Source organism: Lepus europaeus, chromosome 1, assembly GCF_033115175.1.
Source record: "Lepus europaeus isolate LE1 chromosome 1, mLepTim1.pri, whole genome shotgun sequence".
Classification (NCBI taxonomy): domain Eukaryota; kingdom Metazoa; phylum Chordata; class Mammalia; order Lagomorpha; family Leporidae; genus Lepus; species Lepus europaeus.
This window is the reverse complement of record NC_084827.1, coordinates 182444367-182459617: the sequence shown is the minus strand read 5'-3', so window position 1 is coordinate 182459617 and position 15251 is coordinate 182444367. Positions and strand designations below refer to the sequence as shown.

Sequence of the window (15251 nt, the reverse complement as noted above, 5' to 3'; positions counted from 1 at the left end):
GGCTTTAAGAGGCTCTAGGGCCCTTGGCTCTAGAGCAGGTTAGAGACAACATGGAAGCACGAGGCGCAAGCGCATTTTGGTTTCTAAGGCAGGTGGAGGACCCGGAACGGTGAGGCCGAGTGGAGGGGCGCGCTGCGTGGCTCGTGCCCAGCGTTCCTTACCGAGTGTTGTGTGCAAGGAAAGCTGTCAGCCGTGTGAACACGGAGAATCTTTGAAAAGAAGGAAGGAAAGGTAAATGCCCATGGTTGATTTTTTAGAGAAAAATCACGCAGCCTCTCGTGGCTGGCACAGTCTGCAGGCCTGGCCCTCCGCAGGGGCTGCTCCTGGGTTGGCCCCGTCAGCACCTCTGCTCACTGAGATGGGAAAACCCAGAAAGACTCCACAAGGCCCAGAAGGACTCAGAGTCCACACGGCTTGTGAGAGGCGCACCTCAGTCAGCCTGCTACACAGAGTTTCCCGTGGTTGTTAGGGAAGTTTGGCAGCAAGGGAGATGGTTCTGCTCACAGCCTGTGGACTGACCCAGCAGGACCCTGCTCCTGGGTCCCCCTGTCGGCAGGCGGGCCCTTGACCGCGCTGTCGGAGGCCGGCTCGCTGGGTGACTTCACACGTCCCTCTGTTTCCTGCACGCACGCTTGTTTCGAGGTTTGTTCATGGGATACGGTGCCTGTTAAGGAAGGGGACCCCTCGGGAGCCTCGTGGCCGAGCCCTCCATCTCCGTTGTGGGGCGCCCGTGCCTCCTCCTCCTCCTGCCCACAGAGCTTGACTGTACGTGTCCACGGTCTACACCATGTGACCCGACTTTGATTCCTGCTCTCCCTGTAGTGGAGTCGTGCTGTGTGTCTCATGCCTGTGGGCTGTGAGTCAGTGGTTTCCCTTGGTGGCTGGTGTCGCAGGAATTTGCGCAGTGTGCTTCCTCGGTCTCGTGCGTAGGGCCGTGTGGCGCGCTCTCAGCTTCCTGCTCTCTGGCTCTCTGGCATGTGTTGGGCACGTGAGCATGGAGCTGCCAAGGGTCCCCCCGGGGCTGGAGTGCTGGCTCGTCTGTGGATGCGAGGTTTGCAAGCCTGCACAGTTCCCATCTTGGGAGGATTGGGATTAGGATGCTCGGCGTTACGATGTGGGAGCAGCAGGCATCCAGTACCAGGCACGCTTGACATTTTGCATTTGGCTTTTCCCGGGTGGTGCTGTGTGGTGTGGTGCTGAGCAGGGGCAGCGAGCCGGACTGGTCAGCGCAGTCCACACAGCTGACCTCTCGAGGTGCCGCACTGCTGAGCCAGGCTGTGCGCTGCCGTCGGGCTACGCAGCGGCGTAGAGCGGCCCGCCCTCCTCACCCACCAGGGCCCGTGCAGCCTGGTGAGCCTGCGCGTCCCCGCCAGCGAACCTGAACGTCTTATTTTGGCTGTCTGCCTCTTCTGGTTGTTTGTGGGCACTGTTTTCTTTCTGATCTGTAGCACTGATAGCTGTGTGTGCGTGTGTGCCTGCAGCGGCTGGATGCTGAGTGGCTGCTGGCTCTGTGTGGTGCCTTTTCCTGGCGCGCCTGGCTGCTCTGTGGGCTCTCTCCGCGCACACAGCGTCTTCCTTCTGGGGGTGTCGCCGGTACAGTTTTTTGTGATGCTAATACTTTCTCCAGCCTTTGCTGTGTGCACGTACTCACATGATCATTTTATTTGCTAGCCATTTCTTGTTGAGTGTCAGATCTTTTCTTTTCTTTTCCTTCGTCTTCACTTTGCTTCGGGAGCCCCGTCTCTCAGGCGTCTCAGCAGCTGTGGCAGGAGTGAGCCCCCTTGATGGGTTTGCCTGCGGACGGTGTCTGCCCGTCACTGCTGAGCAGTCCAGGGCCGAGGGGCGGCTCCGGGCTGGCCAGCTGGGCCTCCAGCGCTTCGCGCGTGTTGCCGCCCCACCAGTGCCGCCGTGGGGCTCAGCGCATCACCCGCAGAATGTGCCGCTGCTCTCCGGACGCTTCCGCAGCTGCCCTGCGGCCGGGCCTCCTCGCTGAGCTGACCTTTCCCCTTGGTCATTCTTGCACTTCCGGAGTCAGTCCTTCCAGGGATGTTTCCGCCCCTACCTCTTGCTGCCTTTTAACCTTCAGAAAGGGTGCGGGAGTGATCCGAGAATCACGTGTGCATGATCTGAAAGTGAGTGGCAGGCCGGCGCCGCGGCTCACTAGGCTAATCCTCCGCCTGCGGCTCCAGCACCCCAGGTTCTAGTCCCGGTCGGGGCGCCGGATTCTTTCCCAGTTGCCCCTCTTCCAGGCCAGCTCTCTGCTGTGGCCCGGGAAGGCAGTGGAGGATGGCCCAAGTGCTTGGGCCCTGCACCCCATGGGAGACCAGGAGAAGCACCTGGCTCCTGGCTTTGGATCAGCGTGATGCGCAGGCTGCAGCGGTCATTGGAGGGTGAACCAATGGAAAAGGAAGGCCTTTCTCTCTGTCTCTCTCTCTCACTGTCCACTCTGCCTGTCCAAAAAGAAAAAGAAAGTGAGTGGCGGATGTGCTGCCTGGCCCGCCCCTCGCAGCCCGGGCACTGGCCTGTCTGCTTCTGCTGCTTAGGTTTTGCTCACTGCCCTCGTCCGTCCCGCGCGGCGTCTCTCGGGCGCCCAGGCCTTCTCCCCCTGGAGCAACTTCTCAGGCTGGCTGTATGTTTCGTGACGGCAGCGCTGTTTTGTAAGATCTGGGGATTTTCCAGCATTTCCTCACAGCTGGATCCCACGATGCCCACGGGGCCGGCAGGCACGGCCCGATGTGCGCTCAGCGCAGACGTGTAGTTGATGGGGCGCCTGGCGTCCCCTGCCCCGCTGCAGGTGGCCAAGGTGGGAGTGGCCGCTTCTCCTTTATGCTCAGTGAGGTCTGCTGGGGAGGCCTGCCTCTCCCCGTGCCCACCCTCGGTTTCCACGTCACTGATGGTGCGTGCCTGGATCTGTTGTTTCTCTCAGTGGCCGTGGTGGCCGCAGGGTGCCCTTCTCGTCCTGTGGCTCTCACACCTGGGAGCCGACTTGCTGCACAGAAGTTTCCTTTCTTCCTGACTTATCTGTTTACTTACAGTAGTTTGTGTTCGTAGGTTCTTAATGTCCCGTTTATTGCCAGCATCTGTTTGGTGCCTCCTTGTCCCAGATGTGGCACCTGGGAGCCCCTGTGGGCCCCGTCTGGTGGGTTCCCACCACCGCTGGGCCCTGGTCACTCTGCCACAGTGGGATATCCCAGGCACCCTCATACTTGTGTGCCCACCCTGGAGGCGGCTGTTTGTCCAGGGAGGCCCATTCTGCCTCAGTGTGTGAGCCGAGAAACAGCCTTGGTGCTGGGGTGACAGGTGCTGCTGACCTCTCAGTAGCCAGAGCTAGGACACAGGTGTGCATAGGTGTGCACACACAGACAAAGACACAGCCACAGACATACGCACACAGAGACATACACACTCCTACACATACACAGACACATAGACGTGCATGCACACAGATGCTCACAGAGACAGTTATGCACACAGACACACACAGACACACACACAGCCATGTGCCAGTGTACACATGCAGTTACACACACAGACACACACAGATTACATACAGACACACACAGCCATGCGCCAGTGTACACATGCAGTTACACACACACACAGATTACATACACACACACACAGCCGTGCGCCAGTGTACACATGCAGTTACACACACACACAGATTACATACAGACACACACAGCCGTGCGCCAGTGTACACATGCAGTTACACACACAGACACGCACAGATTACATACAGACACACACAGCCGTGCGCCAGTGTACACATGCAGATAGACACACAGACACACACAGATTACAGACACACACAGCCGTGCGCCAGTGTACACATGCAGATAGACACACAGACACACACAGATTACATATAGACACACACAGCCGTGCGCCAGTGTACACATGCAGTTACACACACAGACACACAGATTACATACAGACACACACAGCCGTGCGCCAGTGTACACATGCAGTTACACTCACAGACACACACAGATTACATACACACACACAGAGCCATGCGCCAGTGTACACATGCAGATAGACACACAGAGACACACAGATAACATACAGACACACACAGCCGTGCGCCAGTGTACACATGCAGTTACACACAGACACACACAGATTACATACAGACACACACAGCCGTGCACCAGTGTACACATGCAGATAGACACACAGACACACACAGATTACATACACACACACAGAGCCATGCGCCAGTGTACACATGCAGATAGACACACAGAGACACACAGATAACATACAGACACACACAGCCGTGCGCCAGTGTACACATGCAGTTACACACACAGACACACAGATTACATACAGACACACACAGCCGTGCGCCAGTGTGCACATGCAGATAGACACACAGAGACACACAGATTACATACACACACACACAGAGCCATGCGCCAGTGTACACATGCAGATAGATACACAGAGACACACAGATAACATACAGACACACACAGCCGTGCGCCAGTGTACACATGCAGTTACACACACAGACACACACAGATTACATACAGACACACACAGCCGTGCACCAGTGTACACATGCAGTTACACACAGACACACACAGATTACATATAGACACACACAGCCGTGCGCCAGTGTACACATGCAGTTACATACACACACAGAGATTACATACAGACACACACAGCCGTGCGCCAGTGTACACATGCAGTTACATACACACACAGAGATTACATACACACACACACAGCCGTGCGCCAGTGTACACATGCAGATAGACACACAGACACACAGAGATTACATACAGACACACACAGCCGTGCGCCAGTGTACACATGCAGATAGACACACAGAGACACACAGATAACATACAGACACACACAGCCGTGCGCCAGTGTACACATGCAGTTACACACACAGATACACACAGATTACAGACACACACAGCTGTGCGCCAGTGTACACATGCAGATAGACACACAGACACACACAGATTACATACAGACACACACAGCCATGCGCCAGTGTACACATGCAGTTACACTCACAGACACACACAGATTACATACACACACACACAGCCATGCGCCAGTGTACACATGCAGATAGACACACAGATTACATATAGACACACACAGCCGTGCGCCAGTGTACACATGCAGTTACACACACAGACACACAGATTACATACAGACACACACAGCCGTGCGCCAGTGTACACATGCAGATAGACACACAGACACACACAGATTACATACACACACACAGAGCCATGCGCCAGTGTACACATGCAGTTACACACACAGACACGCGTGCAGCAGCACTCACACTGGGAGCCCCAGCTCCAGCCAGCAGCACAGGGCACTACGTAGCCACTTTTCTGTGTAGTCCCAGAACGCTGACAATGGCTTTTAATCTAATCTAGGCCTTTGAGAGAAAGAAACCGGGTACCTAGCCTGCAGTGTTCGCCTTAGGGCGTGTGCTCCAGGGCTCCTGACGGCTCTGTCCGGGCCCTGTGGGGCGCCTTTGTCACTGTTTGTATCTCATCTGAGAGTTTTCTCCCTCCTCATGCTTTTTGGTTTTATGTATTTTTACCGTTTATGTGAAACCTGAATGCAAAATCCAAAACTGTGTAGGAGCTGGGCTGAGAGCGCTCCCGTGAGCTTGGCTTCTGTCTCTGAGCTGCGTGTCCACCTCTAGTAGCTCTTGACGCCAAGGAGCCACAGCGTGACCCTCACATTGGTCCTCTCTTAACAGGAGGACATCCTCCAAGCAAGGCTTTCTCACTTAGCACGCCGCCCCGTCGGTCCTGCTGTGCGCGCCCCGTGTGCCCGGGCAGCTGGGTGTGGTAGCGGTGCACGGGCACAGTGATGGCTGTCGGAAGATGAGCAGGCACCTGCTCTTGTCCAGCTCGTCACCCCGCCCACACGCCGCTGCAGCTGCGTGCCGTTCCCACAGAGCTGTGCCAGGCAGCGTGCCCCGCCCCTGCTCAGACCGCACGGCCTGTCCTCCGCCTTCACCTTTGGCCCGCTGCCCTGGCAGCATTTCGGCTGTGTTCCTCGCGTGTGAGCGGCTGCAGCCTTCCTCTGTGCTCCGCTGGCCTGGCCTGTTCGGATGCTCTCTCCGTGCCGTGGCTTCTCCCACGCCGGGGCCTGCTTCTCCGCCGCAGGGCGGCAGCCCCAGCTGAGCAAGCGCTCACTGCTCCCCTCCACTCCTCCCCGCTCGCACCCCGGACCCGTTCGGGACTCCTCCTGTGTGTGGTGTTAGCGTTGGGTCTGATTCCATCTTTTCCCAGGTGGCTAAAGTCGCGCCCGTGGTCGAGAGGCCACTCCTCCCGCAGTGGCGTCCCGCCAGCGCCGGCTCTGTTCTGGGCCTGCGCCTGGCGTCCTGGGCCAGCGTGAGGCTCTCCCCGGCTTGGGGGCTCTGTGGGGTGGGTGGCCCGGTGTTCACTTCGAGTGCCGCGCCCCTCTGTCTCTCTTCTTTCGGGAGCTCTGGTTGGACGTGTGAGCCCCGTGTCTGTCAAGTCCCCACCTCTCCGCGCTCAGTTCTCCTCTTCCCAGCTCCTTGCTGCTGCTCTGCTGTCCAGTTCTCCCTTAAGCTGTGTCTACTTGGCTTTGAAACTCACTGGTTTCGTTGTAAATTTCAGTGGGTGCAGCGTTCACTTCTACAGGTCTTTAAAGTGGATTGTTTTGCAATCTGTCAGTTTCTGATGTTAATAACTAAGAGATACAGAGGATCCCCTGGGCTTGAGCTGTTCCTGAGCAACCATTTGGGGAGGCAGCGACCTCCACCGTGACGCCCGGGTGACGGCGCTCGTTCCTCCAAGCGTGTTTTCCACGTGTGTTTCGTGAACAGTATCTGATTTTCCCAAAATTGACGTCATTCCTGGCCTGCCTCCCGGGCTCGTGGTTTCTGACTGCGATTTTATGTCCTTATAATGTTTTATGGACATTCCTCCAAGGCTGAGAGCGTGGCCATCCGGAGGGGGTCTGTGCCCGTGACCGCTGCCTGGGGGCTACTGCTGGGGTACGCCCTAGGACGCAGGCACCCTGGACGCACGTCAGGTCACGTGGCTCATCTGACATCTTCCCTGACCACTGCCTAGCCGTGGTCTGCGGTTCTGGGTTCTCAGGGACTCTCCTTAATTGCTGTGTGCTCTTGTGGATAGCACTGGGCCCGTGTGAGGCACAGTGCAACCCTACACAAGCCTGGGGCAGTGTGGTCCGACTCCAGGCTCACCCCCACAGTGCCCCTTGAGTGGTAGGGGAGGCAGGGGTCTCTGATGTACCCGGCCTTGAGCACTGGTTCACTCCCTTACTGGCTGTAATGGCCGGAGCTGCGCCGATCCAAAGCTGGGAGCCAGGAGCGTCTTCCAGGCCCCCCATGCAGGTGCAGGGGCCCAAGGACTTGGACCATCTTCTACTGCTTTCCCAGGCTATAGCAGAGAGCTGGATCAGAAGTGGAGCAGCCGGAACTCAAACTGGTGCCCATATGGGATGCAGGCACCGCAGGCAGCGGCTTTATCCACTGTGCCACAGCGTCGGCCCCCATTTCTGTCTTCTGTGCTCTGTGTTGGCGTTCTTCTGAGACCCTGATTTTCCTAAGGAACAAACTTTGTGCACATGACTTTGAGCAGGGAGCCTGGGAGATCTGGGGTATGGAGCTGCCGAGGGCCTAAGCAGACACAGTTGTACCGAGACGTGGGAAGTAGAGCCATTTCCAGCTGTGCGAATCCCGCAGTTGTGCTGGGGCCGTCTCGCTGCACCTGGAGCCTGGCCCGTCGGGTGGTCCGGGTCCTTGTGCTCCTTCCAGAGGCGCCGTCGCAGGCCTGGTCATGTCCTGGGCCTCTGCTGCTGCTGCTTCAGGCTTGGCGGCTGCAGGGGCCGTGACGTCATTGCGCTTTGCCAAGTGCACCGCTCTTTTCCACGGACAGTACACCTTATGAAGTCAGGCAGAGGCCACACACTGCTGCTGCTGGGGGCGCGGCCATGTGCTGCCACGCGGCAGGTCACAAACGCTCTCTTGGCCTGCCACCTCTGGACCTGCTCGAGGGGACAGAGAGGACAAGCCTAGTCGCGTTCCTCAGCCCTCGGGCACCCTAGTGTGCCAGGCCAGGCTGCCTGGGCCTGGAGGGAGGCTGCGCCCAGGGGGCCTGAGAGCCGTGCTAGCCTTGGGTTCACCTGTCCTTGTCGGGGAGCGGGGAGGATGCTTGACGGCACACTCGCTGGGCTGCTGCCTGGTGAGAAGCCAGGAGGGCAGGAGCTGGGCCGAGGCCACCAGGCTCCGCTCGCCCCGGGCCTGCGGTCCAGGCCTCCTGCAGGAGCCTCTCTCCTGTCTGGGGAGGCCTTGTCAGGAATGCCACCGTCCACGTTCTCGATGTTATCAAGGCCAGTGTGGACGTCCTTCCTGGTCTAGTTGGACATAGCAAGATAGCGTGGGCGTGGCCTCCTCTGCAGCAGGACCACAGAGCTGTGGCAGCAAGTACTGCTTTAGAATGGAGGGCAAGGGGACAGGTTTTCTGTTTCGGTTCTGCTCTCTGCTTTGGCCTTTTCCAGATTACTGTGGAAGACGGGCCACGTGTGGACATGGCATGCATGCGTTGCATGGTGCCGTGGGCCTCACCTGGGTGATCTTGCTCTGGGAAGGTGGGGCAGCTGGTGGTCGACACGCACACGGCTGGGGCATGGCTTGGCGGTGCCTTGACTGACAGTGATGGTTTTTCCCTCTCCGCCGGATGGACTCCCTGCTCTGTTCCCCGGCGGGTTACAGTGTACACTGAGCACGTTGGCCTCTGCCTTTTTTTTTTTTTTGTAAAGATTATTTAATTGAAAGTCAGAAAGACAGAGCGGAAAGAGATCTTCCATCTTCTGGTTTACTCCTCAAATGTCCACAACGGCCAGGGCTGGGCCAGGCCCCAGCCAGCAGCCAGGACCTCCATCCGGGTCTCCCACATGGGTTAGAGGGGCCCAAGCACCCAGGCCATCTTCTGCTTTCCCAGGCAATCAGCAGGGAGCTGGGTGGGAAGTGGAGCAGCCGGGACTCCAACCAGCGTGCATGGGGGATGCCAGTGCCACAGGCAGAGGCTCAGCCCACTATGCCACAACACCAGCCCTCTGGGTGCTTTCTGTTGGCGACGGTTCACATCATCACTGGAGGGATCTGCTTGTGATTCCCTTCTTGCCATGTTCTTTTAGGACACACTGAGCCGTCTTCTCCCTCCGTCTCCCTTCCGCCCCGAATTCAGGGCCCAGTGAACCTGGTCTTCAGTGTCTGAGCTGAATGACTGTAAACTCTCCTTTCGGAGCTGCCCTGGGCTGCCCAGGGTCACTGAGGTGAAGGCCTGGGCCTGCAGCCCAGACTTCTGCCCGCGCTGTCACGGGAGAGGAAGCTGCTGGTTCACCACACCTCGTCCTCTGAGCACCTGCTGCTGAGAAGCCGCAACGTGGGGAGCGCAGTTTGAGATCCGCTTCTCAGGGTCGGTTTACCATGGAGCCTGGAGCTCTGAGGACACGGAGCCTGCGTGTGATTCCGGAGCACTGGACTGACTGTGGTGGGGCCCTGGTCCTTGTCCCGCGTGTGGCACATGCAGCATGGTCCCCATCCCGCGTGTGTGACACGTGCAGTATGGTCCCTGTCCCGCGTGTGACACGTGCAGTATGGTCCCCGTCCCGTGTGTGTGACACGTGCAGTATGGTCCCTGTCCCGCGTGTGACATGTGCAGCATGGTCCCCATCCCGCGTGTGTGACACGTGCAGTATGGTCCCTGTCCCGCGTGTGACACGTGCAGTATGGGCCCCGTCCCGTGTGTGTGACACGTGCAGTATGGTCCCTGTCCCGCGTGTGACACGTGCAGCATGGTCCCCATCCCGCATGTGTGACATTTGCAGTATGGTCCCTGTCCCATGTGTGACACGTGCAGTATGGTCCCCGTCCCGTGTGTGTGACACGTGCAGTATGGTCCCCGTCCCGCATGTGTGACACGTGCAGTATGGTCCCCGTCCCGTGTGTGTGACACGTGCAGTATGGTCCCCGTCCCGTGTGTGTGACATGTGCAGTATGGTCCTCGTCCCGCATGTGTGACACGTGCAGTATGGTCCCCGTCCCGTGTGTGTGACACGTGCAGTATGGGCCTTGTCCTGTGTGTGACACGTGCAGTAGTGGTGGGGCCCCTGGTCCTCGTCCCGCATGTGTGACACGTGCAGTATGGTCCCTGTCCCGCGTGTGACACGTGCAGTATGGTCCCCGTCCCGCATGTGTGACACGTGCAGTATGGTCCCCGTCCCGTGTGTGACACGTGCAGTGTGGTCCCCGTCCCGTGTGTGTGACACGTGCAGTATGGTCCCCGTCCCGCGTGTGTGACACGTGCAGTATGGTCCCCGTCCCGCATGTGTGACACGTGCAGTATGGGCCTCGTCCTGTGTGTGACACGTGCAGTATGGGCCCCGTCCCGTGTGTGTGACACGTGCAGTATGGGCCCCGTCCCGTGTGTGTGACACGTGCAGTATGGTCCCCGTCCCGTGTGTGTGACACGTGCAGTATGGGCCTTGTCCTGTGTGTGACACGTGAAGTAGTGGTGGGGCCCCTGGTCCTCGTCCTGTGTGTGACACGTGCAGTATGGGCCCCGTCCCGTGTGTGTGACACGTGCAGTATGGGCCTCGTCCCGCGTGTGACACGTGCAGTATGGGCCTCGTCCTGTGTGTGACACGTGCAGTATGGTTCCCGTCCCGTGTGTGTGACACGTGCAGTATGGTCCCCGTCCCGTGTGTGTGACATGTGCAGTAGTGGTGGGGCCCCTGGTCCTTGGGGTCTGCGGTACCTGGTGTTGAATGGCTGCTGTTCCCGCCTGCTGCTGTGACCCTCAGACTTCCCTGACGTCCTGAATGAAACACTGTGGTCCTTAGAGGAAGGCAGCCCACGCCATCTGAACACACCACCGTGGTCGGCAGGTGCGCGGCGTCTGCCTGCCGCTGGCATCTCGGGCTGAGGACCTGCTTGTGCAGACGCTGCACATGGCGCAAAGCCAGCGTGCCTGTGGCGTTGCCGTTGCCAGTCGTGCTTCACACGGGCTGATGGGCGCGGGGTGAGGGGCCCCGAGTGCGGGTGTGATGGGACCAGGCCACCCCTGCCCCGCTCCGGGGCCTGAGGCGTCTGAGCCGGGCTTCGTCTGCGAGATGAGTGGAACCTGCACTGCTGGGCCTGGCAGCCTCCCGCAGCACTTGTGCTGACGCCCACCTGGTGCCATCCCACGCCCGCGTGGTTCCTCTGTGCATGGATAAACAAGCACTCCCGGCATCTGCTGCAGCGATGGTTGTGGGATGTGTTTCCACACAGCCTGGTAGCGACTCCTTCCCTCCCCAGTGGCTCCTCCACAGGCACGTGGTAGTTGGTGGCCGTGGCTGCCACCATTGCCCTGTGTGGCGGCCCCACCTGCACAGATCCTCGGGGAGCGGCCACCTGCAGGGATGTCCCCTGGTGCCCGGGGCCTGTCCTTGGGACCTGCCCCAGGCCTCCGCCCCCGCTGTTTTCAGGGTCTGCAACAAGGAGGGGCAGGGGCCCAGGTTCTTTGCTCTTTTCCCGGGAGACCCCCGCCCCCGCCCCGGAGGCTGAACTGTTGTCAGTGGGGGAGTGCAGTGCTGTGCCCTGCCTGGCCACGGACGGTCCTTGTAGCTTTCCACTGGAGCTGCGGGGAGAGGGCTCTGCTCCTCCGAGGGCTGTGCTGTGCCAGTGAGTCCAGGCACTGCTCTGCTCGGTCCCGGCTGTCGGCAGGAGAAGCTAAAGGGGGAGACGGGCAGGTCCCTGACCATGGGCTGGGTGGTGGGCGGAGCGGTCCCTGACCATGGGCCGGGTGGTGGGCGGAGCGGTCCCTGACCATGGGCCGGGTGGTGGGCGGAGCGGTCCCTGACCATGGGCTGGGTGGTGGGCGGAGCGGTCCCTGACCATGGGCTGGGTGGTGGGCGGAGCGGTCCCTGGGGCCCCCATGCCCTGCACTGCCCTTTTCGAATTTTGGGCACTGGGGTGCGTGCTGCCCTCTGGGAGCTACCCTGGGCTTTGATGCAGGCTTCCCCCGCCTTTGCAGGCTCAGATGTGGTACCCATCCTCAGCCAATAACAGAGCCTGGGCTTGTACTGACTTCCGGTGACAAGTCCAGACCTGGAAATAGGCAGAAGCAGCTCAGCTTCCAGCTGAGGGCTGGGCAGAGGGACAGCCCCTGCCTCCTCCCCTGGGGGCGGGGCTGACCGCGTGTCTGCTGTCACTGCCTGTCTGTCACGTTTGGGGACTGAATCGAGACCTTCCCGGTCCTGGCTTAGGCACACGTGTGCAGTGTTGCTCACGCTGGAGTCGGAGCTCCTGCCCGCAGGCTCTGCCCGCCCGGCTGCCTGCTTCTGAGGCCGGGGCTCTGTGCAGGTGCTGGTCCTTTCTGGACCCAGGTGCCCCAGACTGCTGGCTCCTGGAGAACAGGGCCAACACGTAGTAGGTGCAGTAGGTGTAGGTGTAGTAGGTGTTTTTTTATTTGTTTTGGTAATATTTATTTGAATATCTGAAGGGGAGAGTGCCAAGAGACAGAGATTCATCTTCCATCTGCTGGTTCACTCCCCAAATACTAGCACAGCCAGGGCTGGGCCAGACGGAAGCCGGGAGCTCAGCGCTCCATCTGGGTCTCCCATGTGGGTGCAGGGGTCCAAGCATTGGGCCATCTTGCACTGCTTTACCAGGCTCACAGCACAGAGCTGAATCGTAAGCAGAGAAGTCGGCACTCAAACCGGTGTTCTGATATGGGATGCCGGCAGCCAAGTTGGCAGCTTGGCTCTCTCTGCTCCGATGCCGGCCCCATTCACACAGTGGGTTCTGTTGGAAACAAGTGGCAGCTGATTGGAGACTTGCCTCTATCAGGTGCGCAGCGCAGGTGTCAGCTGGACGTCTCGCATCCGGTGCCGGCACGAGGGCGCGTGTTGGCTGTGGGATTTGCCTGAAGCAGATGGAACTCAAGGTGTCCAGGGGCCAGAGTGTGGGACATGGTGGGCTGCAGTGGGGCGGCAGTAAGCAGGTGTCGGGTCCTGGCATGGGGTGAGGCAGAGGGCAGTGTTGGGCAGTGAGTGAGGCCCCTGTATACTCAGTGACCCTGGCCCTGCCCCTCCCTGCTGGCAGCGGGCACCTGTTGGAGTTGATCAACTTTCTCACTGCTCCCTTGTCCTTTGCCCCTGTTGTAACGCGATCAGCACAGGAAGAAAAGACAGCTCAGCTGTCTGCAGAGTGCCTCCGGGTGGGGGATCTGGAGTGTGATTCGGGGCAGGGTGTCTCAGTGGAGCATGTGGTCTGCTCCGACACGTGTGGGCTCCGGGCGTGCCCTCCGAACCGTGTTCTCTGGGGTGAGCGTCTGTGGGCCTGCTCCTAGTCCTGTCTCTGTCTCGGGACTTCTGTGTGCTTGTCCCATGCACTGGGCGAGCGTGGAGCATGGAGCACCCACTCTGGGCTGCCCATGTGCCTGCCCCTTGTCTGAGCCCCATGTCTGCCCTGCACACCACACTCTCTGGCAGACAGGATGCGCATCTCCTGTCAGTGTGGCGGACTTAAGCTGGGAGACAGCTCCTCCTCTGCAGTGAGTGGAGAGGGCCGCCGGAGCCTGGAGCCGGAGCCGGAGCCGGAGCCGGAGCCTGGAGCCTGGTCCTGGTCCTGGAGCTGGAGCCTGAGCCGGAGCCTGGAGCCTGGAGCTGGAGCCTGGAGCCTGGAGCTGGAGCCTGGTCCTGAGCCTGGAGCCTGAGCCTGAGCCTGGAGCCTGGAGCCTGAGCCTGAGCCTGGAGCTGGAGCCTGATCCTGGAGCCTGGAGCCTCAGCCTGAGCCTGGAGCCTGGAACCTGAGCCTAGAACCTGAGCCTGGAGCCTGGAGCCTGAGCCTAGAACCTGAGCCTGGAGCCTGGAGCCTGAGCCTGAGCCTAGAACCTGAGCCTGGAGCCTGGAGCCCGGAGCCTAGAGCCTGGAGCCTGAGCCTGGAGCCTGATCCTGGAGCCTGAGTCTAGAACCTGAGCCTGAGCCTGGAGCCCGTCCCTGGCCCCGGCAGTCAGGGACGCAGGGATGGCCCACAGCTAGCCACTGGCACGCTGGGCCTTGCCCAGTCTGTAGTAATGAGAAGCGGCTTCGGCGCTCAGCTCTGTTTGCACAGTCCCCCCAGGGAGGGCGGCCTGGCTGGCCCGCTCACCGGTCAGACTTCCTGTGGTTCGGTGGTTTGCTTCTGAGTACTTGCTGCTTCCGAAGCCCCTGAGTTGTTCGCCAACCACATGCTGTCCCCAATGTGGAGGGGGCAAAGAGAAATTTCCCAGATGTCTCCAGCAGTCAGGGCTGGGCCAGGCTGAAGCCAGCGGTCACTCAATCTGGGTGTCCCATGTGGGTATCGGGAGCCCCGCCATCTGAGCCGTCTCCTGGTGCCTCCCGGGGTACCTGTTAGCAGGAAGCTGGGGTGCAGAGTGGAGCTGACTCAGCCAGGTGCCCCCACGTGGGATGCAGGTGTCCCAAGCTGTGGTTTAACTGCTGTGCCAAACACCCAGCCCTGGAGGGGACATCTTGACCAGAGTGGCCAGGCGTGGGAGGGATCCCTGGCCCTGCTGTCGCAGCAGAGCCTGGGGTGTGGGGTGGGCGTGTTTGTGGTGACCCGTCTCCCTAGGTAAGCTCTGGAGAGGCAGGAGGGGTGGAGGTGGCTGCTTCCCCAGGGAGGCTCCCGATCACCCCTCCTGTTGGCTGTGGGTTTCCCAGGCTCCCCCGACTCAGCGTGCTGTGGCCCTGTGTGGCCGCTTTGCTGCCCGTCTTCAAAGACGAGCCTCCGTCAGGCCACAGGCGAGCGCTTGCCTCAGCCGTGAGCGTGGGATGCGAGGAGGGCAGGAGCAGGGCGCTTGCCCGGTGCGCATTTGCTGCCAGTGCTGCGTGAGCCTGCCCTGGCTTGGGCTGGGCCGGAACGTAAACAGTGTGCTGTGCAAGCCGCCAGCCGAGCCGCTCGTGGCGATCCCGTGTATCATCTGTCTGTTATGTAATGTGACAACATGGAGGTGAAATGGAAACCAGATGTCAGGGCGGGGCCGAGGGAGCCGTCCGCAGCCAGCGCCCGGGAGCAGGCAGGGCCTGGGCTGTCTCCCCATTAAACCATCGAATGCCCTCGGAGGAGCGACTGCGGACGGGTTTCTGGGCACGAGCAGAGGTCCTGCCTAAAGGTAAAGTGCCGGTTCGCTAGGAATGCCTCTGCGGGCAGACACGCGTCCTGGGGTTCCTGTGCGCTG

General features: G+C 60.1%; 1 protein-coding gene across 5 annotated transcripts in view; it reads left to right on the top strand.

Annotated features, from left to right (window-relative positions):
• The window catches only part of HDAC4 (histone deacetylase 4), a 326302-nt gene that overhangs the window by 68081 nt on the left and 242970 nt on the right, over positions 1-15251 (top strand). For 3 of the 5 annotated variants that reach the window (XM_062193947.1, XM_062193938.1, XM_062193928.1), the window contains exon 1: positions 15112-15185. The exons of the other annotated variants lie outside the window; for them this stretch is intronic. In XM_062193947.1, the coding sequence (XP_062049931.1) occupies positions 15125-15185 (61 nt within the window). In that variant the 5' untranslated portion in view covers positions 15112-15124. Of the gene's footprint in view, positions 1-15111; positions 15186-15251 lie in introns of those variants that run through there. 5 annotated transcript variants of the gene reach the window in all.